This window comes from Anopheles merus, chromosome 2R (genome assembly GCF_017562075.2).
Source record: "Anopheles merus strain MAF chromosome 2R, AmerM5.1, whole genome shotgun sequence".
NCBI lineage: Eukaryota > Metazoa > Arthropoda > Insecta > Diptera > Culicidae > Anopheles > Anopheles merus.
The window spans coordinates 54,176,968-54,204,290 of NC_054082.1; the positions used below are offsets into that span (position 1 = coordinate 54,176,968).

The window sequence follows — 27,323 nt, forward strand, 5'->3', positions numbered from 1 at the left end:
CCAACCATCGATTTGACTGATTTTGGCTAACCTTATTATGTCGTTTTTCTTTGTTCCGTGTGGATGTTGCGTGCATCAAAGTGTTAGGCTAGCATTAGAGAAATTATAAGAATAGTTAAATATGTAATTAAACGATTTCGGCCCGCGGAACACGTGATAGTTAAGGAGTGTGTGGTTTGCTAATGAAGTATGGAGGCATTATATCTTCATTTTGTTTTAATTGACCATTCTCACCATTGTACACCAGTTTTTCAATAGAAAAATAGCTGCATTTGCTGTCTTTCCGTAGTTTCACGCGTTTGTTATTCTCTTTTCTCTTACTATGTGGTATAGATATGCTATTTTCCTCCTGGTTTGTTGCATTGTATAATATTTCCCATTTTGTGTGTGTTAGATTTGGAATACTGACGAATTGGAGAAGAATTGGGAATTGTGTTAATTTATATTCATCCACTAGTTTTGCAATAGCAATAATATTGTATTTGAACGTTTCCCTGTAGCCATCATAAGTAGATAATAAACAACTAGTGAAAGTGGTTTGCAGGATTTTAGTAGAGCATAGGACTCTTGGAGCATTTGCAACCCTAGTATTAACGCAGTAAATGTTGATCGATCGTGTGTTGCATGAACTTTCTTTTATGCAGCGTAAATGAAGCATCCGTTTTTAAAGCAAAATATTCGTTTTTATTTGCAGAGAGTTTGAGGTACCGAGTTTGAACTTTCCGGGACAAGTACATCGCTGGCGATTGTCACAGTTTCTGCAGAAAGGATCCGATAGGACAAGGGACTCGCTGCTGAGTGATCTGGCACTATCCGCTCGCTTCATCGTTATCACTGCCAAAGAACGCCTAACCGGTCACTTTTTCTCTGTTGCCCATGCCTTTCGAGCACTGCTGCAGGGATTGATTAAGCTGGTGGACATGATTGTCGGTGAGTAGTGTGATGTGATGTGAAAATGGATATGAGCTTCAATTAATTGCTTTTCCGGTTTTTTCCCCAATCCTTGCAACAGGTGTTCCTTCATTGCTAGCGCATAATTTAGATAACAAAATTAAAGAAGAGCGTTGTCGGTTTTTGGTAGCAGAACTAGTTTGTAGGGTAAATATGCCGTGCTTAGAGAACGAAGCAATTGTGACACATTGCTGATGTATTTTGTATTTATGTATTTGTTTGTTTTGCGTTTCTCGTTCTATCAGAACGAATATGAAGACTGCCTAGATTCGCTATGTAGCTATGTGCGCCACCAACTACGCCGAGCCACCATGGAAAAGTTCGACGTGAACTGCAACCAAGCGCAACCGATTCCTTATCTATACGTGACACCCAAAGGACAGGACATCGATTTGCGTCTCTTCTCTAAGGACACAATGCGTCGGGCTCTTCCGATACTTGTTGGTATTCTGGAGAAGGAAACACGCGGCTGGTTTTTACACTTTCGTGAAAGGTTGATAGCCGAACTGCGTGAAAGAAAAATGACGGACGCCGAAATTGAGGAAGAAGTAAACGATGCCGTAATGAAGGAGTACCTGCAGCGCGTCTATACATCTATCCTGTCCAATGTCGAACTAGCCGAACTGGGGGAGAACATACCACAGTTGCTCGTGCAGCAGGCACAATCAGTGGTCATCATGCACAAGTAAGTGAATAATGAGTAATGAATTAGTTTTGAAATTAGCCGTTTTCGACTCTGGAATTGAAATCAGAAGTTCCAGAATCTGCAAGAGAATCGTTTACAACTGTACAATTGGATCGTTGGCAACTGGCGGTACAATTGTAGCTGCATAGGACCCAAACGTCTATTTCCATGGAGATGCCTAAGCCAATTCTGATTCCGGTTCTGATTTTGAAGCTAATTTCGATTTCGGAAACTGTTTCCGCATCTACTCTCCGGAGTAAACTTCGATGCTAGCCGGAATTGATGCGGACCTACACTTCATTTTTTCCCATCAGTAATTAGAATGTTATAATAACTCTTCTTTTCTTTCGCATAGAGCGGTAGACAAAATACAGAAGGAGCTGAAAAAATCACGTGAAGAAATGGAGAAAACGTTACAGGAGCAGCATCCCGTACTGTCCCGCGTCTATCCGTGGCTGCGCGCTAAGCTGAACGCCGGAGAGCAGGCAAAGCTGTCGAAAATTACCTGGGGAGCGCACGAGGAGGCACTGCGGGCTGCGCAGCGTCTCAATCTGCACCAGACGGTATATTTTCTGAATCGCGACCTAGCGTTCATGAAAGAGGTACGATTTCAGTAACGAAACTCAATTCGGCACCGAGGAGGTACAAGCTCAAGACTTATAAACGTATTCCAATCTTTAAATACTTTCACAGCGGGAACCCGTCTTGCTGAAGGAATTAAAAAATGCGAAAACACCAACGCGTAACTTTCAGTGGGCTTGCCGTATCTGGTCGCCTAAATCATGGATTATTCGGCGCAGTTTCCAAGGACATTCGGAAGTAATACCGACGGTCATCTGCCAGCAGGCTACCTCGATCGTTACACCACGCTCAGATCCTAGTCAGCCCGTCTTCTTGGTCGAAAAGGAGCTGATCCGTTCTACGAGTACACGTTGGCCGATGTGGCGCTTGCTAAACCTGTTCCAACGCACCTGGACCTGGACCTGGAACATAATGTTCTTGCTCGGTGTCATCGTGCCCTGGTGCAGTCCACTCGGTTTGCGTGCTCTGTTCTGTAAGAAACCATTCATGGCCGATCTAGAGCTGTCGCAAGTGAATGGCACACTTTTCCCGCGCAAAACCAGTATCACGCAGACGATGTTTTCGCGACTAATGGAACTGTGGCGTCACATCTCCAAAGCTCGGACACATTTCGAGACGGAGCCGGACACAGGATTCATAGGAAAGGGCATGACGCGCCATTTGAACCGGTTGTACAACTACTTCGTGAAAGGATTTCTGGGCACACTGGTCATTTTGGTGCTGTTCCCTCTGCTATGTTTCGCCGTCAGCGCATCCAGTCTGGCACTAGCCGTCACAGCCCCGCTCTGGATGCCATTCATTACGGTCACGTTGCATCTTTACATGATGCTGATCTACGATCTTGACTGTCCGGACGAGAGCCGACGCAATCGATACTGTATCTTCCTTGAAGCGGTTGGATGGAACATTGGCATTCAGGGTTTGCTTCAACCGTTGGCAGCCGTGCTGGTAGCGTCTGTAATTTGTCCGTTAATAGCGGTGTTGGTATTCTTCGTCGGTATTGTACGGTACTGGGTGCGTCTATTTTGGGATGCCGCTACATTCCATTTGTTTATCAAAAAGTGTGGGCGGGTGCCTGCTAGCGATAGCTTTGCCGTCCGCCGGATAGCAGGGCCTGGTTTAGCGCTGGATTACTATTTTTCGATCAAACCAGAACAAGCGCTGGCAGCGTTCGAAGCCAAGATGGAACTGGATGAGCTACAGGTAAGTTTACAATTGTCCCACCTATGCCGAGCTGCATAATATCGATATCGTTTTTTTGTGAACCTTTTAGGCATATCAACACTCCATGGAAACTATCATTTGCCAGCCGCAAAAGGACTTTAGCCAGTTTGTGGAAGCCTGTTTTGGACCGTTTTCAGCACAGCTTTCCAAAAGTGTTGGTCCATACCGTCAGCTAGAGCGCGAAGGTCAAGATCTGATGACATCGCTCCACGAGAAGCTAGAGAAGAGGCGGCGGGATTTGCAAACGGGCCTAACGACTGCGGTAAAATCGCGCATCAAGCTGAACACGATGGAACTAAAAATTGTGATTCAGCAGTCAGCATATATGCTGGAAAAATTCTACCCATCGCACGTGATTGCTCGCCTGTCCATCAGCGAGGAAGAGTTCTGGGATGCGAAGGGTCTGTCGGTGGGCGATTGGGCTGGATTGGCGGGTATGCTGTACGCGGACATATTTAGCCTAGATTTTTTGACCCCACTTTCCGATACCGATACACAATTCAAGCTAGAACCACACGCACAGTTAGATTTGCATCGGTATAACGAGATGGTACAAAACACCAGCGATATAATGGGCATTAATGGGCCGGATCTGTTGGGTAATGTGTATGCTCCGCGTGGAAACATTCAAGTCCATTCGCCATACTTGGAGGTGTCCGCGTTCAACCCACGATCGCGCGTAATGATCAATTCACGGCGAGCGGAAAAGCGCAAGTAAGTAAAAATAAGTGCCCGATTTCGGATGCATGATGTAGCTCATAACATTACAATTGACTGGTCTGTCTCGGCTACCGTTTACAGCGATACGACATCATCTGGGTTGACAACGCCACGAGTTCGAGCACGCCGCTCACCAATGCCGTCGCCGAAACAGAAAACTCAAAGCTGGAAACCATGGAAGCGAAAACAGCAACCGAAGCATGCCGCCGACAAGATGTTGATTCCGTTGCCCATTCCGCACCCCGTGCATATTGCCATATCAATCTACAATCGTGACTCGGACCAACCGATCCCAATCGAGTCGGAACTTTGCTGGGAGATACTGCGCTCGATCGAGGAGTGTCAGGGAGACCAAGAAGCGATCGAGCGCTTCCGTGAACTGGGCGATCGGATCGACGGTCACCATCACCATCATCATTCGCATCCGAACCGTTCGGTCGGTTTGAGTGTGGACGGGCTGGCCGCTATCGATAGCAGTATCGATTCTCTCGACTCCCAGAACTCATCCAACTCGGGGACCAAGGATAGCATGGATATGATAGCGGGTGCGACGGAAACGTTACCATGCACTAACCGCGAGGTGACGATCATGATGCCCTCTCAAGTGCTCGGAGTAGATGACGATGATGACGTTAACGTGGATGGCAATGGTCGCGGGCGCAGTGACGGTGGTGCCGGCGAGATGAATCAACACGGCACCACCAATACAACGGTGGTCATCATGCCATCGGCAAACGGTTCCGGCAGCGTGACGACGGCAACCGTTGCTACCGGTGGTGCCGGTGCCGGCGGAGCGATAACACCGTCATCTGTCACCGCCGCCCCGACACACTTCCACTGGACCCTGCGCAATTGGGGCGGTGGAAATGGGGGGCAGTCGGGAGCGCAAGGCAATCGTCGACGGAATACTAGCTACACGTATAGCAGTGCTACCACCACTAGTGGTGGCGCAGGCCAGTTGAATAGTGGCAGCGCCACCAATTCGGCCAACGATAGTCAGCTGGACCAAATCCGTGTCGATCTAGCCAGTCCGGAAGACATTTCGCTTGATACCGATAGTTCACGGGCGATGTTTACTGCTGCGTATGGTACATCTGTTTGAACAAAAAATTATCTTTCCAGAGGTAAGGGATCGAACAAAGTTTGATTGGTTCAATTAAAACACCTACCACCATTTATTTGTAGCGGTGTGAAGCAGTTTTAAACTAAGCATCGTGTGCAAAGGTCGGAAAATGATTGGAAGCAATGGCAACCCACACACACCCAAGTTGCACACACTCTATTCATTATTCTTCTAATTTCAAACGGCATGGGCGGCATGTAAATTTTAAGGAAATTTACGAAAATGCATATTGTATTTCCAATTTTAACCTCCACCAACTAAGCTCTCTAAACGTATACACTAATTTGATAGATGATAGCTGTTTCTGTACAGTCACTCTCAGTGCATCGATGATAGCAAAGCGTTGTAGATTATGCTCTCTTATTATATACGTTTTACGTGTGTCTAGTCGCATTCATGTACGTCTTCTTCTGATTTTGTTATGTTATGATTTGTTTACATAATTGCAAGTGATGCTCTCTCCAACCCGGTTGCGTTTCCTAGTTCCGCTTGGTCGATATGCGCAGAACTCGATTGTCCTTACCATAACAGGAGCACATCGTATGGAAACGATGAGCCCATAACCACAATGATAGAAGAGTATCATGATACAATCTCGCTCACCGAACGAGACGGTATACTGATCCCATTCTGGGGAACAATGCTACAAACAAACTAATGCTAATACTTGAAAAGCTGCAGTTCGCCTGTAGGTGGGTGAAATGGGGTGGGGTATGTGAAATAAGGGTGATACAAAACAAGTGACTAAAATAATTTCGTTGAATGTGGCAAACTTTGAATCTTATCGAGAATTTATCTGATATCGAAGAAGAAAAGCGGAGACAGGAATATAGAGAGAGATAGATTATTGAATATATTTTCGCCCTCTTTCCCTCGTTCCTTCTCTTTCGCTTAGTCTTTTTAATCGTTAATCGTACACATATACCAATCTAAAATACTTACTACCCTGTAGAAAGTCAACTAACACGGTGTAGCGTATTATTGCTATGGAGTATCGCAGAATACATTCATTACGATGTACATTACTAACAACAGTACGTTCACATAAGCCAGCAAAAAGAGGTAAAGAGAGAAGAAAAAAAACAGGATCGAAAAGGAAGAGGTAGCATAGTTTGGAAAACACCCATTTTCATGCCAAGAAATCAGGAATAAGAAAAATCAAGCTATCGTCAAACATATGGTAGTGGCAACATTCACAACATACAGTTGTGTTTAAACAATTAAATAACACAATAACTTGCACCGCATTGATACGTTGAGCTCTTTATCTCGCTATCTATTTTGATCGATTCCAATTGTACCGGCCTCGATTGGCTGGTTTAACAACATTAAGCTATATTTTACATATTTTACTGGGTAACCGGCAAGCACAATAGAAAAAAATAGTGTAAGATAAATGTTTAGCGTTCGGAATGAAGTATTCCAACCAAAGGCATCGTAAATTCCCGTGAGTTACATTCGTTTGTCTGTCCATCAAAACTAAGGTTTACAAATAATCTCCTTAATTTAACAGTAATTCGTTTTTTGAAACCTAATGTTTACAAGCGATATTCGTTCAGTGTTTTTAAGGCGTGTATGGCATCATTTTGATTGCTCGTGACTGGGAAGTTTACTTTTACAGTAATGTTTTATCGTCGTATATTTTCATTCTTTATTCCAATCTTGTTGTGATATTCAGTTTGAAGTGTTTTTGGATCATTCCATCGAGCAAACAGATGAAATCTTCCGCAGACTTTTTTGTTTTAAAAGAATCCATCTAACTATTCATATTGTTGCATTTCCCGCTACAAATTATTATCATTTGCAAACGCTGTCAGTCTCGATCACTACTTATACATTTGAAAAAAGGACATTGGAATGTAATTCGTATACCGCAACCAGAAACCATCTCCGCCGTTACTGATAATTCAGCAAAGTTTTTTTCGCATTTAAGAAACCCCTAAGCAAACCAAAGAAGAAGACAAAACAAAACAAAAAACATGACCAAGCTTAGTTCGTCTCATTATTTGTTGTACCTTTTTTTGTGCAGCTCTCTATTCAAGATTTTAAACTATTTTTACCTGTTCGCAACAATGTCGGCAAATACAATGTGTAAAACAGTCCGATTCGTTGCTCTCGGAAGTTGGATCTTTTTCCTTTGCACTCTTATAGTCTGCTGAATTGTGAATATCAATTGAGCGATGAGTTACTAAATTATTTAATCCAGTATATTATTTACATTGGGCAAGCTATCGTTTTATTGTTGTGTATTTTTAACATTGTGTTGTTCTTAATGATTTTAATTTCCCGATAGTGTCATGCTTTTTTTTTTTTTGAACGACATTGCCGTTCAGTGTATATACAAAATACATGCATACATAGAGGTGCTCGATTTTATACGAGTATAAGATACCGATCATCAACCTATCAGAAAGCTGTAATCTTTTACACCAAGTTGAATTAATCTAAAGAAAAAAAAACTGGTCAATTCAGACCATAGATCGTTGCGTTGAAAAAGAAACATGCTTAAAAAGTGTATTTAGTTTGCGAACATGGATTATTACACATTGATTATAGGGGACAGAATTGGATGAACAGGTGACCACCACCAAGGGATGTGACCAGCTAGAAGGAATAATGCGTAGTGAATGCAAAATTTATAAAGAAAGAAGAGAAGAAAATGGAATGTTTTTTATAGCATCAGTTTGCTCGTGCTACAACAATCAATGAGCCCCAATTTGAATGAAACAAAGAAACGTTTAAAACAAGAGTAGAAAGCAGTAAGTTGATGAAAATAACAACCCTAAATATAATGAAATTAATTGAAAACAGTGTATGGCTAGTGCAAAACATAACAGAACAGAACAGTACATGTGTAAACATGTGTTTTGAATACGGACGAAAGAAATTCATCAAGAAATCAATCATTCAATAAATTCAATTACTGCCAACCAGCATCTTTGGTGAGTACACGAGTGAAGAGAAAAATGCATTCTTCGGATTGTTGTAAACATGATAACATATAACAATATCTTCACTTCTCATCCCTTTTCATAACACCATGCTTCTGCTGTTGGTGCCGTTTGAGGGAGCTTTTACTAACGTAAGAACCATTGCAAACATGGCACAAGTACCGATCCTCCCGATGGCTCGCTGCAATATGCTCGTTCAGATGCGACCGTTGCAAGTAGCTCTTGCCACACTCCCCACACACAAACGCTCGCTCCTGCCGATGTCGGGAGCGTTGGTGTTTGTTCAGATGATCTTTCGTGGTAAAAGATTCGTTGCATTCGTCACACCGGTAGTCCTTTCTCGCGCTGTGCACACTCCGAATGTGCGCGTTCAGGTTCGAGTTGGCTGTAAACGTTTTCTCGCAGTACAAACAAGCGAATGCCTTAATGCCTGTGTGTCGTTTCAAGTGATACTTCAGCCCGGATATGGAACTGAACCGACGATCGCAAAGCATGCAATAGACGGACTCCGATGGCTCCATGTCCGATGGATGTATGCGTTGGTGATGGGTTTGCAGCTCCTGGTTTGATGTCGTGCGGAACTGGCAGTGTGAGCATTGCTGCAATTCCGTCCCATTGACACCCGCACCCTGATCTGAAGTGTTGGAGTGCTCCAGTTGTTCGTAGTACAGACATCTGTGCTTTTCGAGGTTGTGCTTCCGCTGGAAGGTGCGGTCGCACAGATTACAGGTAAACACATAACCGCTTTCCTCCTCGTGCACCGAATAGTCCAAGGATGTGCTTTGGACTAGCGAAAGCGCTTCCTCCATTTCGGGTATGTTGCTCTCACGAAATCGAACATTCTCCTTCAGATGTTCGCGCCGATGGATTCGATAGCTTGCATGCCGTGTAAAACTAGCTCCACAATCGTTGCACACCAAACTGGACACGTCGTGCTCTTCCGCCAAATGAATCGTCAGGTTTCGCTGGCTCTGAAACCCTTGCTTACACTGTGGACACAGATACATGCACACTTCTTCCTGTTTCTCCGATTCATCCATTCCCTTGAGGTAGATGTCATAATCGTCGATCAGATACTCTTCTCCATTATCGATATACTTGTTCCAGATCTCATCATTCTCGAACGTTTCATCGAGAAAATCCTCTAGAACCGTCCGCTGATCGATGCGCGGTTCTAGCGGCTGACAAGTTTTTGGCCTCTCCGGAACGCTCCGAACGAGATGCAAGTTCTGCAAAAAACGATCCTGCTCAACGTCTACTACCTTGTCGTCCTCGAGCAATTCCAGCTCTTTGCCAAACAGGGACACTGCATTTAGCAGTGTGCCATGAAATTCTTTCGCTGGAGTATTGGTATCATCTTCCGCGGAATGTTGCTCCTGCAAATGGTTCATTAACGCTACATAGCTGTCGTAGGAATGCGTTGCCTCCGCATTCCGGCAATGCCCACAGTAATACGGATTCACCTCTTGCCCGTGGGCTGTGCGAAGGTGTCGATTGAGACATTTCTTGAGCCGTTCCTGCTTGTTGCAAAACCGGCAAACAAAAAGCCCATCTCTATGACTGGTACGCACGTGCTCCAACAGTTGACATTCGTCCGTCCATCCGCTGTTGCAAAAGCTGCACACATGGTCCTTGTGAAAGCGCATGTGGTTTTGTAAGTTGGTTTTTGTCAGAAACTGTCGCTCACAGATGTAACAGCGGTGCAATTCTTGGGACTCGTGATAGATTGCATTGTGCTGAAGCAGGCCACGGTTGGTTTTGAACGATTTCTGACACGCTGAGCAGTAATGAAACTTCTGCTGATGCTGTTTCGATGGACAGTGTTGCACTTTCGCATGCTTTTCTAAATCCTGCATCGATTCAAATGCCGAATCACAGTCTGTACAACGTGTGGTGGTGGTGTTAACCTTTTTGGGCGATGCAGTGTTACTATGCTCTTTCATGGTGATGGTTGTTATTAATGTTTCGTAGAATAGAAAGCAATTTTCGAGTCGCTCCAAACATGTTGTGCATATACCATTCGTTTTTTGTAGTAAGGATTCCTAAGAAAAACAATATATATCACAAATATTTTCATCTACAAGAGAGAGTGAGAGAAAGCGATAGAGATAGAGAGAGAGAGAGTATTACTTACTTGGGGTAACTGGAAAATTCCAATCATTTCACGTATTTTCACTTCCCTTTCCAAAAGAAGCACCACGGATTCGAACTCTATCAATCGATCTGCAGCAATCTCGTTGCAGCAATTGCACCGGATTGTACGATGCCGCTGCTGCATGATAACGTTCCAACCGACGCCCTATGGCCCATAGATCATACACAGGTATACAAATAATAGTACTTTAGTAATATGAATGGATGATTGTTTTGCGTTCCGAAACACGCACCAAACTGAGACGCTCGGAAATAATATGCAGAAACTGAACTGAAAAACAACAATCTTGGACTCTGGAGTTTGACAGCCGGGTTTATTTTTATGGTGAGGCCTCACGCACACATCCACAACCGACACAGCAATTTGACAGGTGTCGTGCTTGTCGCAAGTTGTGGGTTCACGCAGCATGTAGATGGATGTTGCACTTTTCCATTAGTTAATATTTTCATTCTGTATTGAAGTAATCCGACGATAGCCTAATCCCGTTTTACAGCTTGCCAGGCGAACTACAGTGCATGGTAAGATGATATCAAACCATCGTGCCAATGCTGTTTTCATTCCCTGTCTGCTTCTTTTCAGCGTATTCAACAGTGAACACACTCTGCGCTGCCCATCCCAATACCACATCATATTAGCTTAATTCATAATTTCTACGCGTCACACTGGTGGTGAAATGTTTCTCGTTGCCTTAACCGGCGGTATCGCCTCTGGAAAGAGCACCGTGACAAAGATCTTCCGCGACAACGGAGTTCCGGTAATCGATGCCGATGCCATCGCCCGCCAAGGTAGGTGTAGCACGTTTGCGACACGATATATAATCGGGGGCCGTTGACACCATCGCGCTTGCCGTGGGATCGTGCACGACCGCTGCGTGGGTCGGGTGGAGTGGTAGATGAGCGTTTGTCGTTTAGCATAGCAGTTGCATAAGCAAATAATCATTTCATGGCACAGTTGTACGCCCATTCGCGATAAAAGTTCCGTCCTATTTAGATACATACATACTGATACCTATTACCCGTTGCTATGTTCTAGTGGTTGAACCGGGCCGACCAGCATGGCATAAAATCAAGGCCGCCTTTGGTGAGGAAGTCTTCCATGCCGAAAGCGGAGAGCTGAACCGAGAAGCGCTCGGGCGCATCATATTCGATGACGTAGAGAAGCGCCGAGTGCTGAATGAAATCACACATCCCGAAATTCACCGCACCATCTATCGGGAGGTGATCAAGTGTTTCTTTATGGGGCACAATTTTGTTGTGCTCGATCTACCGCTGCTGTTCGAAATACGAGTCATGTTGAACTACATCCATAAAATCATTACCGTCACATGGTGAGCGAACTTGGTGGAACTTGTTTCCTGCTGAACACTGTTAAGAATAACGTTCTGTTTCTGTGTGTTTTACAGCGAGGAAGATATTCAAGTCACCCGTTTGATGGATCGGAGTCAATACACCGAGGCAGAGGCGAAAAAGCGCATCAAAGCACAGATGCCACTGGAGCTAAAATGCGAACAATCACATTTTGTGATTGAAAATTCAGGTCAGGACAACGCATACCGAAACAGTGTGCCACAGTAGTAGAGCTTCAGTGTTGTGTTTTTTGTTTTCGGCATTTTTTTTTCTTTCACAGGTACACTAAGAGACACTGAAGAACAAACGCTAAAAATCCTCGCCATCCTGCAGGATAGTAATCAGCATTGGAAAATACGTGGCGTCATCTTTGCTACGGCGGCGTTGCTCGTTTCCAGCATTGCGTGGCTTTTAAACTACAAGTACAAGTGGTTCAACTCGAACTGATTGAGCCGCGTGCGAGCTACGCTGTGATTCGCCGACGATTGATTTTATTTCGTAGCCAAAACTCGCCGCTCCTCTCCTTCCCTGGTGGCATTATTCGTTTTTCATTAAGTGCGTGTTTCCTATTCCCCGAATTTTGTTATTGTTTTGTCGTCGCATCTATTGATGTAGAGTTTAGGACGAAGCTACATCACCGTGCAATACGTGTCCTTGCGTGTAAATAAGTAGCACTTCAAGATGTACAGAAAAGTCAATAGTGTAGGTAATCGCGCGTTTTTTTTTTTTGCTTCAGTAAACACAGACAGAGGGCATTTAATAATCGGATAGTAATGTGCTGAAGATGCAATCTAATGTGTTCGTGTGCACGGGTACTTGGTGTGGTGTCTGCGTGTGCAATGCAAGCTAAATGAGCTATATGCTTTTCCTTTTTACATCGTCCTGACGGAGATAATAGAAATATAGAAAAGCGAAAAAAAACGTAAATAAAAAAGGTTGTTTTTTACTGCACAGTTGAAATAGATTACTGAAAGAACAATATAATCTTCGGTTGTATATATAAACAAAATTCGCTGCAAAATGCTAACTAACAACATAAAAAGGAAAGCCTTTATCGAAATGTTCTTCCATTTATGATTGTCGGTGGGCAATAAATCCCGTTTCCAGCTCATTACCATTCGCGTTTTGTCCAATTTCGTGACGACGCGATCGCACTGTGCTTTCACTCTGTATAGCTCTCTTGCTTTCTTTTTCTGTTTCTTTACCCGCGTAGAACAACAATCGATCCCGGAGGAACGTGATGGTGCTCGCGAAAGGGGGTGAAATTTCTAGAAAAAAAGAAGATTCCCCTTTCCGCGGGCACTCGTGCACCTACTACCACGCGGGGACACCGTACTGGCTGCAAAAGTCTAGCCGATAAAGCGATCTGGAACCGGTCTGCGGGATTTCCATGTCCCGTCTCTTGCTTCCTCCACGACCATTCTCGAACGCACCCATTTCTCTTCATCACTTAATCATAATAATATCATATGTTTAGTGTTTATTTACTTCGCGATCACTTTACCACTACACTTACGCTGTGATCTCTGACTTTGCGTATACAAACGATCGCGACCGCGGCTGTTTCAATGCGTTGGACGTTTTTTTTTTGTTTCTGTACTCGGCGTAAAATTAAGTTCGTGTGTGTATGTGTACAGACGAACGACGGAACAGTTATGATGTAGTGGTGGTGTGGCTTGAACTTATAAATACAAGTGCACCGGTGTGATCAGTTGTTTGTTTCGTGGAAAACGTACTACAGCGCGGATCGCGAACGCTAAGCGGAAAGCCCTTCCGGAGCCTGTTCAGGCAGAGTCAGGTCGTCGAAATTGTCTGTGCTGTGTGTGTGCGAAACTGTGTTCTAATTGGTTGGTGGAAAGTGATCTGTGTAACGTAGGGTGATCTGTGCAACGTACAGAAACCGAGAACGATGGAACGTGCCCGTGTCCGTGCGATCGGGGTTCCCTTCGCCCTGTTGCTGTTGCTTGCTCTGGCTGCTCGTTCGGTGACCTCTTTCGAGTAATGCATTTTGTTGTTGTTGTTGCTTCGTTTCACCATCCCATGTCCCGTTATTCCCCGGCCATCCTTATCCGATCCTTAATAACGCTTCCACCTTCGATCGATTGTCCTGTCCCGGTGCGGGTTGACCTTCGTTCAGTAATTGAGCTTCCAGCTTCGCAAGTAGCCGATCGTTAATTATTGAACAATCATTCCAGATCGTGATCGTAGCACTGTCTCAAGCCGTATGCTGTGACGCGTACAATTATCTTGCTTCAAATTTAATTATTTCTAATTCCACACCGTTCAGTTGGAGTAAACGATCAGTAGGGAAGCGCAAAAGAGTAGTAGTAGTAGTAGTAGTAGTAATAGGAGCAGTAGTGTTGGTACCGTGTAACCCTACCGTGGTACCGTGGACCGGAAGATGGCACGAGATTCTAGAAGTTTCTCATTCCCATTTCGCCATCTTTCCACTCCAACGTCCTCAGAGGCGGATCATGTTTGGGGTGGTAATTGGTGGTGTTTTGCGTGTTTTCACTACTCAATTGGCACTTGCTTAGCGTTTACTACGGACACCCAATCGTCCAAATGTGATGTAGGGTTGATTATTCAATAATGGATGTTGCTGTGGAAGGCCAGTTTAGAATATAGCCTCTTCCGTTTGAACGAACGAGATAGGGACACACAGGAATAGGGACGGCGGACTAGCGATCGTTCGTAGGATAGAAAGGAAAACGGAGATAAGCGACGCTGAATTAGCAATGAGCAGACTCGTTAGCGGGAGAAAACAACCCCTTTCCATTTTTTGCGACGGGATTCGACGGAATCGTTCAGAACCAAATCGTACTTTCTCCAGCCCAGCTCCAGTGTGCAAAAGAAAGCTGATTGTGCTCCATGCGCGATACCATGGCCTCGTGCATGAACGGTCTGGAAAAATGGAAAATATTGAATTGACGTCCTTCCTTGACCCGTTGATCCTCTAAATCCATTAACAGCTAACACCGTCACTGCCTTAAAATACTTTCCATTTTTTATGTGACTAATCTCGACCGCAATGCAATCCGTTAAAGGGTGTACTGCTTGTTAATTGTTTAATTTTGAAAATTTTGGTTTCGGTTTTTGTTTTCGTTTCATCTAACCACCAACCACCAAATGTTCGTCGCCACCACCACCTTCAACAACCACAACAACATTAACAACTACACGAACGTTATCTATTGTTACTACCCAACCGGGGGCGATCGGTGTTGATTGCGTGGTTTTCACCCGGGCTCTACAACAAAATCATCAATAACTCTGTGGTCGCGGGACTCGGAAATCAATGGTGACCGTGTGTTATCCCATGCGCGCACAAACAAATAAACTTTCACACAAACACACACAAACACACACACACACACACACACACACACACACACACACACACACACACACACACACACACACACACACACACACACACACACACATACACATACACACACATGATCACACAATGGTATATCCGATGTGGTATTATTGGTTTTATATACCGTGGTTTTATATACACAACCTAAAGTGGTTTGGATGACGAAGTCATCCGGCTAACCGGACTTGGCGAAGATTTGGCCGAGTGGCCGGCAGAATTGCACGAACCGATTGCCACGGCCGATGTCAATCCATTCCTCTGGATGCTACGCCATATAGATGAGCCTGACCGTGTCAATGACCATCACTATTCCAGGGTACCGGAAGCGGTGGTCGGTGCGTTTGGTGGATCGGAACGGGAAACCGCTACGATCGGTGGCCAGGATCGCGAATCACTGGGTAAGTATCTGTTTGCATTTCTTAAGGCGAGGGCCCTCTTTTGCGGTCATTTACACCCAATTTGTTCCACATCGTTGCACAGAGTTGGAGAAGAATCGGATTCGCAAAGCCAACAACACAGATGGTTCTAACTAGAACGCTGAGTCGAATCGAATGATTTGTTTCTTCTAGTAGTATCTTTCTTGATCTCATCCGCTTCAGATCTCATGTTAGCAAAAGCATATGCTTTAGCAGTGTTAATGCATACAAAATCATCGAATGGCGTAAGACGCAATAAATTAGATTGAATAACACGACGCTTCAATGATCGATGGAGGTTAATGGTAGGGTACATAAATATACCTTTAATATTGTGCATATGCTGCAACTCGGTGTAAATGCATTTTGGTTGAGCGTTTTCTTTTGCCTTGAAACCTGGTCCATGAATTGAAAACTGATCTGTTGCGCATATACGTATATTCATCCATCCATCCATCCAAACCATGGATCTACCTTAGCACACTATTACTGACCAAGAATTCGTCTTCCACTCCAGAATCGGACGCAGAAACGTTTGCCGACGAGCTGGGCCAGAATCCGGATGACAGACAACCATCTTCAGTACATCGACCGGGACTAACACCGCCGTATCGTCCGCCGGCAGCCCAACACCCCGATGTGGAGACGGTGGATGATGGCCGCCAACCACCGTTCGATGCCAGCTCGCTGTTCCAGCATCATTTCAACTCGTTCTTCAATACGCCACTGGAGACGGGCTTCTTTGGAACGGCCGGTCTTCCCGGATTCGGTTTCTTTGACACCAACGCCAACCGTCCGTGGTGGAAAGGGTAAGTTCGTATCTAGTACAGGCTGGAGAGTAGCGATGAGCAATGGATAAATTGGTAGCAAATTGTCGCACGGTGAACAAACCCCAAACCCCTCCGATCCGTGATGCACTAATAATTTGCATTCAGCGCCTAATGCTACAGTCTCCGTGCACACACACCCAGTCGCACTACGCTTTATCGATAGTAATGTGTGCGCCTTGGAGAGTGGATAGTGCATAAAAACTGTGCCAACATGTGGTGCAACAGCGCACACTGCACACCGTCGCGCACCAACAACGCGCATGGACAACAGGCCGGATGACATGAAAAAGAACCAAACGCAAACACATGTTTTTGGTGTGTAAAGATCAACATCATCAGCATTGATCAAAGGCGGGTTGCATGTGGCATTTTTACACCACGATCCTGGGGTGTGCAACGGCTTGGTGTGCCGTACCGTGGAAAGAACGCCGCGTAAAGATCGGTTCCGATAGGGAATGAACTGTGTTCACATAGTTTGTGAAGCAAAATCAATATGAACATGGGAAAGCAGGACTGTTTGATCACTGTTCTCGTTTGAGACTGTTCTCATTGTCGTTAAGCACCTATTTACATAAAAAAGAAAGGCACAAAAAACGTTTTACTTACTTTCCTCTGGTGTCTCGCTGGCTCGATTTTTTTTGCAGTAGTAAAATAGTAGAAAAGGAACACTGTATAAACAGGATAAAAGGTAAACGAAGCATCCGTGCACAATGATAATGATGTGGAATATTGAAAACCCCATTTTTGGAAGAGCAACACATACAGCAGCAAGTCGATCTTGAACCATTACCGTGTCTAGACTGACCTACATTATTTCGCAGGTATCGCATCCGGTCCCGCAATCCAGTAGAAAGTTCCAACGAGCTCATAAGCGATTTTCGGGTTTAGGTAGGCGGTTGCTAGGGTAACAATTTAACCCAAGCGATACGCTGGGAAGTTTGTCGCCCTTGGGACGGAACAATGTAACTCGGATGGGTTGTTAAGGTAGATTTTGCTAATTTTGAAGTGTTTTTTTGAGAGAGGAAGAGAAATGGGTACATTCCTTTCAAGTGCTTTCCAAGGTGAGCCCAAGATTTCAGGTTTGTGTTAAATCCATTTACGTACCCCAGACGGCGGATACCATTGTGTCGCTCGACAAACTTCCGGACGGTAAGATTTTGCGGTTGTTTTTTTTTTTTGGAACGCAACGTGAGAAGGTTATTTGTTGGGCAAAGTCTGTCCGTATCCGTGGGATAAATTAGAACGATCTGTTTCTTTTATTTTTGATAGCAAGACATGTACAATGTAGTAGAGCGTGTGGGTGTTTTGTGCACGTTGAGACAAGTGCGCAAAAAAAAACCGTAGCTTGTAACACACATTGTTGCGGTGTGTGGGAGCTGTCGATGCACAAGCACAGGAGAATGGTTTCATGAGACCATAATTAGGCATTACATGCTGTCGGATCTCCAGCTTTCACAAACAAAATGGCTGTATGCAACGCATTGCGCTTTATGATTGCACCGGCTGATAGACACGCATCGCAGGGAGCTGGCTAGTATATACAATCAGAAGGTGTTGTAAAGAGAGCTTTTATGTTGTGTAATTTAATTTACGACATTTATTTTGTACGTGTAGTTTTTTTCAACTTGACTACGTTTCGAACCCTATTTGGGGGTTTCCAGCTTGATTTATAAGCAGTTTGTTTTCCGGTAAAGGAAAAATAGAAATATCGGAATTCCTGAAAATAAGGAATTTCTCCGTTTCATGCGTTCAAGCCTCATGTGGACCGTGTCCCCCTCCCATTAGCAAGTACTTTTGACTATCCGGCTACGTGGTATCATACTAAATAAGTTTCCGAAAGCCTGTACAGTCTATTTTCGAGTTACGCGGTTCTCGACTTACGCGGATTCGGTGATACGCGGTTTTCTTAATTTTACAGATCAAATGTCAAATGTCGCATGCAGTGTAAATTGCATTTTTGCTAATAAATTTAAACCACGTAAAAGCCAAAACTATCTGAATGTTCTGCACGAATCGTATCGAATAAATGGCGGAGTGTATCAAAGTACTAAATTTAAGTCAAAATACCGAGTAATCAATTGTATTTTGGCCGCAATCCGCGACATTCGACTTACGCTGATATTCGAGTTACGTGGATTCCCCGGGAACGCACAAACCGCGCAACTCGGGAACACACTGTATATAGACTGGGATTGACAACGTAGGCCGTTACGCCAAATAGAAAAAGAAGTTCCTGTTGGTTAATGTAGTTAACATATATCCCAGAGCTACGGTTTAACACGTCGTCACCGCTGGACACTGTCTTGTATCGGTTGGTAGCTTATGATGTTCGATATGCATTATGGATGTTTTAAAAGGTTAACAAGATGCAACAACGACAAATCACCGCACTGTGGCAGATCATTCATTACTGGATCATTGCACCGGTCAGCGTTTCTCGTTGCATGCTAACCCCCAAAACACGTTGATCGTGCTCAGCAGCAGTTTAAATAATCATTGCTCTCACTCTCACAGAGCTATATGCTGTTGTTGGTAATGTAAAGACAAAAATGCACCAATGTCTTTGCTGTGCACAAAGTTCTGATCGAGGTCACGGGTAGTTTGCTCATCTCCGAGCAACGGGGCCAAAGTAGACCCCTCCCGGCTCGCAAGTCCCACTAGCTGATGGCTTATTGTTTCGCACTGGGGTTGTTACCACTGACCCGGGTCTGAATGGAGACGATTTAACTGATTCCGCGCCGCTGTGCAGCAGGAGACACATGCTCACGGCCCCAGCGCGTGTTGTTGCGCTCTCGGAAGAGCACTCGTCGCATAATCGTATTCGCGACGCAAATGCAAACTGACGATGATTTACGGCGAGAATTGGCTTGAATTTCATTAGTTTTAATGCAATGTCCGTGAATTATTCACACGGCCAGAAGGAGGGAGTAAGCCACGCCGTCAAAGGAAGACACGCGGCTCGAACGATGCTGGACAACCGGTGTCGTGTGTCGACTGTGTATTTGTTTTTTTTTTCTCGTAGAAGCTGCTTTATCCATTGTTTTTATTCTCAAAGTTTGGACTGTTGGAAGTGGAAAGGATCACGAAGATAGACAGCCATGGACGAGAATGGCCTGATTTTGTGAAACAAAACAAATGAATGGACCATTTGCCGCACAACTAGCTCGTCTGGGAATGCAATCAAAAGCTGCACACTGGAGTATTTTATCAGCGCAGAAGAAAACCGGCAGCTTGACTACCATGCAAGACGCGTGAGCATCATCCTTGAATTGTATCCAAATTCAGCGGAAAAGGATGGGGTGTTGTAAACTCTAAGTTTCCATGTCGATTTGAATTAGCTCACTTGACGACTTCATGAGGAACTTGCTTGCCCGAGTCGTTTAGATGTGTACCGCAAAACGGGCATTGAATTTCCAACCACAAAGCACACCGCCGACAAGCGAACGTACTATCGTTTGGTTGGCAATGAAAATGGACAGATATTTTCCCACGATAACTGACTGTGCTGGGTTTTTGTTTCTTCGTAGGCCTTGTTACGTCATTTTACGGATGACTAGAAATTTACTATTGGCATTGCTAATTCGATTCCCTTGAACTAATCTTGCAAAGGGGAGCATTTTCTGTTCTATTCTGTTTAGAACATTTCTAGCGAAATAGGCTGACGTTCGAAAGATAAATATGTACGCCCGATGGATGTGAACTTTTCTACTCGGAGTAAACGAACATGAGTTTTCTTTCTGAATTTCATTTTTTTTGCTTGCGTGAGGATAAACGTAACAAAACTTAGCGCGCAAAGGCACGGCGGCGAACTGAAAAGGTTACTTAAAAGCGCTGGATCATGCATTAATCAGCAACTTACTTTGTCGGACGTGTGACATTACCAACTCACTTTCTACCAACAACAGCTGACCGTTGATGTATATTTTTCGTTTTCTTCGAAAACAAGCAAATAATGAAACCTTGCCAAACGCAATTCACCTAAAGTTAGTGTTTTGTGCATACTTGCTAAAACGGAATTTGTAAATTTTATAAGAGTTTACTTTTCTTCAAATGCTTAAAATTTCCACTTGCCCTTAAGATCAGTTTGCAGGTAAAGTAAGGTTTTATGGAAACGACGAATGTACGGCCATTGCTTTTTTTTTCTTTTCAATTAAGCATACTCAGAATTAAACGTGACCCAGCATCGTTCGCTAATGCACTAAAAATGTACTTTTTCACAGAGAAAATGTTTGCGTTGAGCGGGAAGAAAAGGAAGAAGACATAACATCGTCCGACAACGACGAGGTATCGGTCAACGGAGGCGCTGCCAGCGGAGGCAGCAGTTTCGGTTTCCATGGTTTCAGCACGTTCAACTTGAACGTTCAATCGTGTGCCGAAAAGCAGCACAAATATGTGTGCACCTCGATGTAAGCAAGGATTTGCCTTATTGGACGGACAAACCGGATCACTGGTCGGATGGTTTTTTTCACTCTCTCCTTTCTCTCCACAGCAAAAACGTCAACGGTCGAAAGCGCACGGAGAAGCTTACACGCCAATGCTGTCACGGATACGGTCGACCACGCAATGGACCACCGAACGCGCATTGCCAAAAGCTGGACCTATACTCGATGGAAGAAACGGTCGAGAGGCTCGGCGCGAAGGAGTTCGTTTCCACGCTTAAGAAGAGCGGTTTGGATGCTACATTGGAGAATGATGTGACACTGTTTGTTGTACCGGACAGTGCCTACACTACCTTTGCCGAGCAAATGTGGGAAAACGTAAGTATGCCGTGGCTGTGCAAGCGGAACTGTTGCAGAACTCTAGCGAAATTGTTCCTCCTCTCTGTTCCCCCGTTGTCACAGAATCTGGTTGCGTTTGACCCGATGGCACGAGCAAAGCGCGCGATTGACTTCGCTAGCATGACGGCACGGGACATGATCCTGGCGCACACGGTCAACGGAACGTATTTCATCGAGGATATTAGCAACGAGCAGCTGCTCAAAACAGATCTGCCCGGAGCGAACATTCGTATCAACATTTATCCCCGGGGACCAATGGCGGCGACGGTTCGGGATCAGTCGCACGCTGAGCATCCCTACCGCTACACTGCCAACTGTGCGCCACTGCTCAAGCTGAACCGTGTGGCCGATCGGGGCATTGTGCACGTCGTAGATCGTGTGCTGGTACCGGCTCGCAACACGCTGATGGACATCATTGAGGTACGGGACGATATGACGCTCATGCGCACCTTCCTAGAGATGACCGGGCTGGACAAGATGCTGCGCGAGCAGGGCGATGACAAGCACTACACCATTTTCGCGCCCAACGACGATGCGTTCCTCAAGCTGGACAAAGACATCCGTCGCAAACTAAAGGCAGGCAATGGCTGCGCCATGAGTAAGTGTTCAAGATTTCCTGTTTTGTATATTTCTGCAAACGTACATTTTACCATCGCTTGGTATTTTTCTTACTTTTGCCTCTATGGAAATGGTGTGTTTATTTCTTTTTTTTTTCTTTCTGTGGACGAGCAAACACGAATCGATTGTTTACGGCTCGATGACTAATTGCAATCGCCGATTGCGCCGGTTCTTACGGTCCCGGGGTACATTTTATGTTACTTCGCGTCATTCACAATTACGGTGCTCATTGTGTGCTGGCGCGAACGTGACGAGAATGAAGGGGATGCAAATGTTGGAACGTTCTGCCATTATGAAAGACTCCACAAGTTCAAATGAATAACAGAAACCCCCGCATGTTAGAATCTGTTACAAATGGGCAATTGTTGCCCCTTGCATATATAATTTTACCGGATCTGTGGATATGTAGGTACGATTGTCTCGGCAATCGTAACATTCGTTGCGCTGTTTATTCCAGAAAGATTAGTCAGATATAAAGTTGAATCAATGTTATGTCAAATTATTAAATTTACTTTTTATTGCTATTGAGGAACGTTTGTGCATCATATGTAGCATAAATTCAACGGCTAATATTTAGTTCAACTACTGAACGTTTATTGTTGATTTGTTCTAAACCCACAGTCGTAAAATGTATGGAACGATCATTAAATCATCCCCCTCCATTTCCTTTTTTTCTACATACGAATGATCGTTTATCATGGTTATGGTTAAACCAACCAGATAACCAACTCCATAAGTGATGATGATAGTCCTAAGCCAAAATTTACGAAAGTGTTATGTTGAATATGAAGAAGATCATGCTTTGCACAAACCGTTCATTTTATAGAATGCGGGAGTCATGTTTTTATACGGTCTTACCCAAAAATAGTTTTATATATGCTAATACCAAAGCAAACCCGCATGTTCTGATCATTATGCACCGTTTGGAAAAAAAGCAAGCAAACATTACCGCCAGTATAGCTTTCTCAAGGTCTTTGCATCACATATGTACTATTTTGCATTCAAATTACAATCGATCGTTTCGCACTAAGACCAGGTATGCGTTTGCCAAAAGTTTGATGGCGTCAATTGATGCCGCGTTAATGGTATCGAATTCCCGATTCGATATCCTAATGCGTTTTGTGATTTGGTTAATGGAATTTTAGGCATGATGCTTTAAGCAACTCCATATTTGTTTCCAATCGACAGACATCCTCAAGAACCACATTCTGGATATAACGTTCTGCTCGCTTGCTGCTGTTAACGGCGTCAAGACGTCGACGTACAACATGCTCAACGAAAAGCTCGAGTTTGAATATGCCATGGTGGGCAAGACGCGTGTCCCATCGGCCGTGGAGGGTGAGCTGAGCGAGGTCGAAGACGAGGGCAAGAAGACGCAGCGCATCCGCATTAACGGTTTCGCAACGATTGAAGAGAGCGACGTGGTTGCCAGCAATGGTGTTCTGCACGTGATTGACAGCGTTCTGCCGACGGACAGTGGCATGCCGATTTCAAACACACTGGGCAATCACAATCTAACCGTATTCAAGCAGCTGATCTCCGATGCCGGACTCGAGGAGGAGTTTGACGGCATGTCCAACCGTACGTTCTTCATTCCAACCGACCAGGCATTCGAACAGACGGAAACGGGACGGTACTGGATCCGCCAATTGAAGGAGCACCCGGAAAGCCTGCGTGGTAACGCTGCACTCAAGGAGTTCCTCGAGTATCACGTGGCAGAACCATTGATTAAGACCTGTGGCCTGGAAGAGACAACCATACCGACAAAGGCCGGACAAAATGTTCGCATTAACCTATACACTACGGTAGGTGCCGGAACGAGAAACTAGGGCATTGGAGAACGGGGTTTTAGCTGAATCTTCTCTTTCTCTTTCTGTAGAATCCCGTATTCACGACGGTTATGAATCGTGCCACTGTCAACTGTGCCCGTTTGGTACGTTTCGACGAAGAAACGTGCGGATCTGTGGTGCACGAAATCGACAAGGTGTTGGATGTGCCTAAGACGGTAAGCGAAAGCGAGTGCAGTTGTCAAAAGACTTCCGCGGAATGACGAACGCGCCGCTACTAATGACACATTTGATGGGACTTTTTTTTAGAACTTGATGGAAGCCCTAAGCGCCAATCCGGATTACAGCATGTTCCAGCGTATGGTTAGTCTTACCAATCTGACCGAGTTGCTAACGTCTCCCGATTCTGGACTGACGCTGCTGGTTCCGAAGAATGACGTGTTCCTCGAGGTGGACTCGTGGTATCAGGAAACACTCCAGAACCAGGACGAGCTGGAACGCATCATTCGAGCGCACGTGCTGCCGAACGTGATCTGCTGCACTGGCATCGTACCGTCGGAGTGGCCATTTGTACGCACGACCGAAACGATCAGCGGCCATCAGCTGAAGCTTAACCGTAACCGCCGACCCCAGGTACAGAATGCCGGCATTACCAAGTGCGATGTTGTAGCCCGTAATGGTATCATTCATGAGATTAACGATGTGATCAATGTGCAGTCGAAGCGCACCAGCAGTACCGGTGCTGGTTCCGGCAATCCGTTCGAAAGCTTCGGTAGCATTACACGCCCGCTCACTTTCTGGTTTAAGTGAGAAACGACCTGCTATCTCATGCTTTATATCCCACTTTCTTATTCTCTATGTTTGTGGGATTGGCCTCACCCCAGGGATTCGGTTTTTAAAAGGCATCAGATGCTTTACTTTTAGCACATCCGGGTGGAATCGTACTCATCCTGAGCAATGCAATATCGATTGGTTCGTTAATTATTTGAACGAGTATAGGAGAGCCACGGTGGTGCCGAATTCTGAGAGGCATAGTTTTACAATACTTCTAACATTACTGTATTTATACAACGAGAAATAAACAACTCATGGTGTTTAACTGTACAAATACTTGGTGCATATTATTGTGCTGTCCGAACTATAGGTAAATCTATCTAATTTTAGTGGTAAATAAAGAATAACAAAGAAATAATGATGACATAATTATTTCCTTGCCCCAATAACACCGAGCAATACAATCACAAGCGGAAGAAATCACATTGTATAAACGAACGGTATGATTTATTCATTTCATTACCTAACTAGAATCTAATGTATGGTAAACTTGAGAGTCTATGTAGAATACAAAAAGTTGCAGTTTCTTATCATCAGTTCTGTTGTCACGAGATTACCAGATCCCAAGTGCTGCGTGGGGAACTAACGCATAGGTCCAGCCCCACAGGTGATCCCTTGCGTATGTCTTTCACAGTTAAACAGCTGCCCGAAGCAATGTTGTAGATTGGTGTGCCAGACTAAATCGACAAAATAAATATAACAATAAAAATAATAAATAGACATCACTACGTATTGAATTAATCGTACTATCTGCGATAAAGGCTTAGTGACTTACGGTTTTACGATGTTTCCATGCCTGATCGCCACCCATTTCGTGGCACTTGTTCAGCTTGGGCCGTCCCTTCGTTGCACTGGACGGTGCATCCAAGCACAATAGCTGCCCCAATACTAGTTCGGACTTTTCCGTCTCGTACCACGTTTGATGTTTCACGCGCAAACACGGCTGCAGCACCAAACCAGAGCCCTTCTTCCAGAGGCTCTTCTCGCTGTCCAGCTCGGTCGAGAGGCATAGCGAGCTGTTCGATAGGCGTATCTGAAAACTAGCTACGTAGTTTCGCTTTCGCGAATGCCATGGTTCAAACTTGGGCTGGGTGGCGTCTCTGGCATCGGAGGACGTTTTCTCGCCCGGCACACGCAATTGCGGGTAGATGTTGTCCAGATACCATCGAAACGGTTTGCAACCAAGACGTTCACGTAAACGTTGTCGTTCGCTAACGTTTCCATACGGTACGTGGTGTGCCTGTGGTTGCTGGTCATAGAAGTACCGTATGTAGTCATCCATCCAAACATGCGCTAGGCGCAGTGAATTTCGGATCATCGTATCCTGCCCGTCGGGAGAACCGTAAGGACGTCGTTTGCGGAACACGTGACCGATGCGGGAGCAAGGCAGTAGCTCAATCGACCCACCACACTGCCAGGCGCGGAAGGAGATCTCCAGATTTTCGCCACCCCAAACATCCATGCCCATATCGTACTCGCCCAGCTCCTTGAAATACGCTCGGTCGATAGCAAACAGGCCACCGGCCATTGTCGGTGAGTTGAACGGGCCGATAAAGTCCGTGTCCTGTTCGAGGCTACCCTTCGGCAGGTTGTCCCACTTGAAGTGTAAACCCCAGTTGAACCCGCCCCGTACTAACGGACTGGCAGTATACACGAATGTGTCCGAGTTGATGATATCGATTACCGGCATCGCCAAGATGGTACGGTCATGCTTGATACGCGCCAGCAACGGCTCGATCCAGTCCACATTCACCTCGATATGGCTGTCGAGAAATATTAGCACCTGGCCGGTTGCATTGCGTGCACCGTATACCCGAGACCGCATCAGTCCTTCCCGATCGGCGTTCCGCAAGAGGCGCACCTTGTTCGTACCAAGTTGTGCTAGTTCTTTCTCCAACTGCCCACCGACTGTAAGGTCCTCGAAGTCACTACAATCGTCCACGAGGATGAGCTCCTTCAGCAGGTACGCTGGAGTCCGTTTGAGCACGGTGTGAATGGAACGTACCAGCGTCTCGAGATGTTCGTTGTAGAAGCACATGACAACCGATGCGACGGGAAGCACCTTATCGTACACCTGTGCTTGACAGAGCTTATGCCGTGTGTCCGGGATCGGTCGGAACGGTCCCAACTTGTTGCTGACTAGCACGTTGAACGCATGCTTCCTGTACCCAATGTCACGGATAAACTGTTCCTCCGAGTTTTGCACCATTCCGAACTCGTCCGTCCCATTCGGTTGTATCAGCATCGGTTGTAGCTCGTCGATCAACCGATGGCTTATGCGTCGCTTTTCTTTTTCGTGCATGAATCGGGCGTACTTTTCTTTAAACAGACTTTTACCTTTTTCCACCCACTTTGAGGACTTCTTCCGTAGCCTTTCGTCCGATGCACCAATCAGACTGTTTTGATTCCTCAACATGAGCTGCCGAGTGTCTTCTGCCGCGATAGCGGATGTGGGCGCTTTTGCCAATCGCTGCTCACTGCCGCCCGCGCCGTTTGTCGGCGTGTTGTTGAGATTCCAGTACAGGTATATGCTAATGGACCACGTTAATGAGGCGGCCATGACGCCCCACAGGAATGATCTGTTCGTCATCTTGGAGATTCTGGGACTATCAGGAAACGATAGACACACGAAACGAAAGGTCAATATTGTATGCAGTTATCAGCAACAGGTGGTGCAATCCGCCTGCACCAAGCAAAACTGCTGAGAACTGTAGGCTTACCTTTTCTTGCTGTTGATCTTTTCGCTCATGGCCACATGCTGCTCGGCAGCCGGAACCCAGTTCGCCTAGAAAATTAACATATTACTAATGAGATGCACCAAACTGAATCACGGCACTGTTGCAGAGTTGATGTTTTGTATTGTTTTTGCACACTGTATTGACAGGGAAACCTGAATCCTGAACCAGAGTAGGTGGTCTCGTTCGTATGAGCTTGGCAG

General features: G+C 45.2%; 5 protein-coding genes across 17 annotated transcripts in view; 3 read left to right on the top strand and 2 right to left on the bottom strand.

The window, feature by feature from the left end:
- Window positions 1–7,734, top strand: part of LOC121590677 — a 25,174-nt gene extending 17,440 nt beyond the window's left edge. For 9 of the 10 annotated variants that reach the window (XM_041910546.1, XM_041910556.1, XM_041910549.1 and 6 more), the window contains 7 exons: window positions 695–930; window positions 1,013–1,098; window positions 1,197–1,636; window positions 1,992–2,238; window positions 2,330–3,421; window positions 3,492–4,156; window positions 4,244–7,734. In XM_041910546.1, the coding sequence (XP_041766480.1) occupies window positions 695–930; window positions 1,013–1,098; window positions 1,197–1,636; window positions 1,992–2,238; window positions 2,330–3,421; window positions 3,492–4,156; window positions 4,244–5,264 (3,787 nt within the window). In that variant the 3' untranslated portion in view covers window positions 5,265–7,734. The remainder of the gene's footprint in view (window positions 1–694; window positions 931–1,012; window positions 1,099–1,196; window positions 1,637–1,991; window positions 2,239–2,329; window positions 3,422–3,491; window positions 4,157–4,243) is intronic. The other variant, XM_041910547.1, reaches the window with a different exon arrangement.
- Window positions 6,546–17,194, bottom strand: LOC121590679 (zinc finger protein 585A-like). 3 transcript variants are annotated; one of them, XM_041910562.1, is made up of 3 exons: window positions 16,975–17,194; window positions 10,371–10,535; window positions 6,546–10,278 (listed from the first exon to the last, which is right to left on the bottom strand). In XM_041910562.1, exons 2-3 carry the CDS (start codon window positions 10,512–10,514, stop codon window positions 8,299–8,301), a joined length of 2,124 nt encoding a protein of 707 aa, XP_041766496.1. In that variant the 5' UTR covers window positions 10,515–10,535; window positions 16,975–17,194; the 3' UTR covers window positions 6,546–8,298. The 3 variants fall into 3 exon arrangements, with proteins under 3 accessions (XP_041766496.1, XP_041766495.1, XP_041766494.1); XM_041910561.1 differs by lacking the exon at window positions 16,975–17,194 and adding an exon at window positions 10,624–10,775; XM_041910560.1 differs by lacking the exon at window positions 16,975–17,194 and having other exon boundaries at window positions 10,371–10,775.
- On the top strand, window positions 11,065–12,664 carry LOC121590690 (dephospho-CoA kinase domain-containing protein). The gene is made up of 4 exons (XM_041910574.1): window positions 11,065–11,176; window positions 11,424–11,718; window positions 11,794–11,927; window positions 12,018–12,664. Exons 1-4 carry the CDS (start codon window positions 11,065–11,067, stop codon window positions 12,182–12,184), a joined length of 708 nt encoding a protein of 235 aa, XP_041766508.1. The 3' UTR covers window positions 12,185–12,664.
- Window positions 13,434–24,659, top strand: LOC121590678 (transforming growth factor-beta-induced protein ig-h3). Of its 2 annotated transcripts, none has more exons than XM_041910557.1 (9): window positions 13,434–13,735; window positions 15,273–15,520; window positions 16,056–16,347; window positions 20,589–20,774; window positions 20,858–21,125; window positions 21,210–21,744; window positions 22,953–23,569; window positions 23,644–23,769; window positions 23,861–24,659. In XM_041910557.1, exons 1-9 carry the CDS (start codon window positions 13,647–13,649, stop codon window positions 24,359–24,361), a joined length of 2,862 nt encoding a protein of 953 aa, XP_041766491.1. In that variant the 5' UTR covers window positions 13,434–13,646; the 3' UTR covers window positions 24,362–24,659. The 2 variants fall into 2 exon arrangements, with proteins under 2 accessions (XP_041766491.1, XP_041766492.1); XM_041910558.1 differs by having other exon boundaries at window positions 15,438–15,520.
- A 133-nt stretch (window positions 24,660–24,792) lies between these two features.
- Window positions 24,793–27,268, bottom strand: LOC121590680 (polypeptide N-acetylgalactosaminyltransferase 35A). The gene is made up of 3 exons (XM_041910563.1): window positions 27,106–27,268; window positions 25,161–26,991; window positions 24,793–25,062 (listed from the first exon to the last, which is right to left on the bottom strand). Exons 1-3 carry the CDS (start codon window positions 27,132–27,134, stop codon window positions 24,931–24,933), a joined length of 1,992 nt encoding a protein of 663 aa, XP_041766497.1. The 5' UTR covers window positions 27,135–27,268; the 3' UTR covers window positions 24,793–24,930.
- Between the last annotated feature and the right edge of the window lie 55 nt (window positions 27,269–27,323).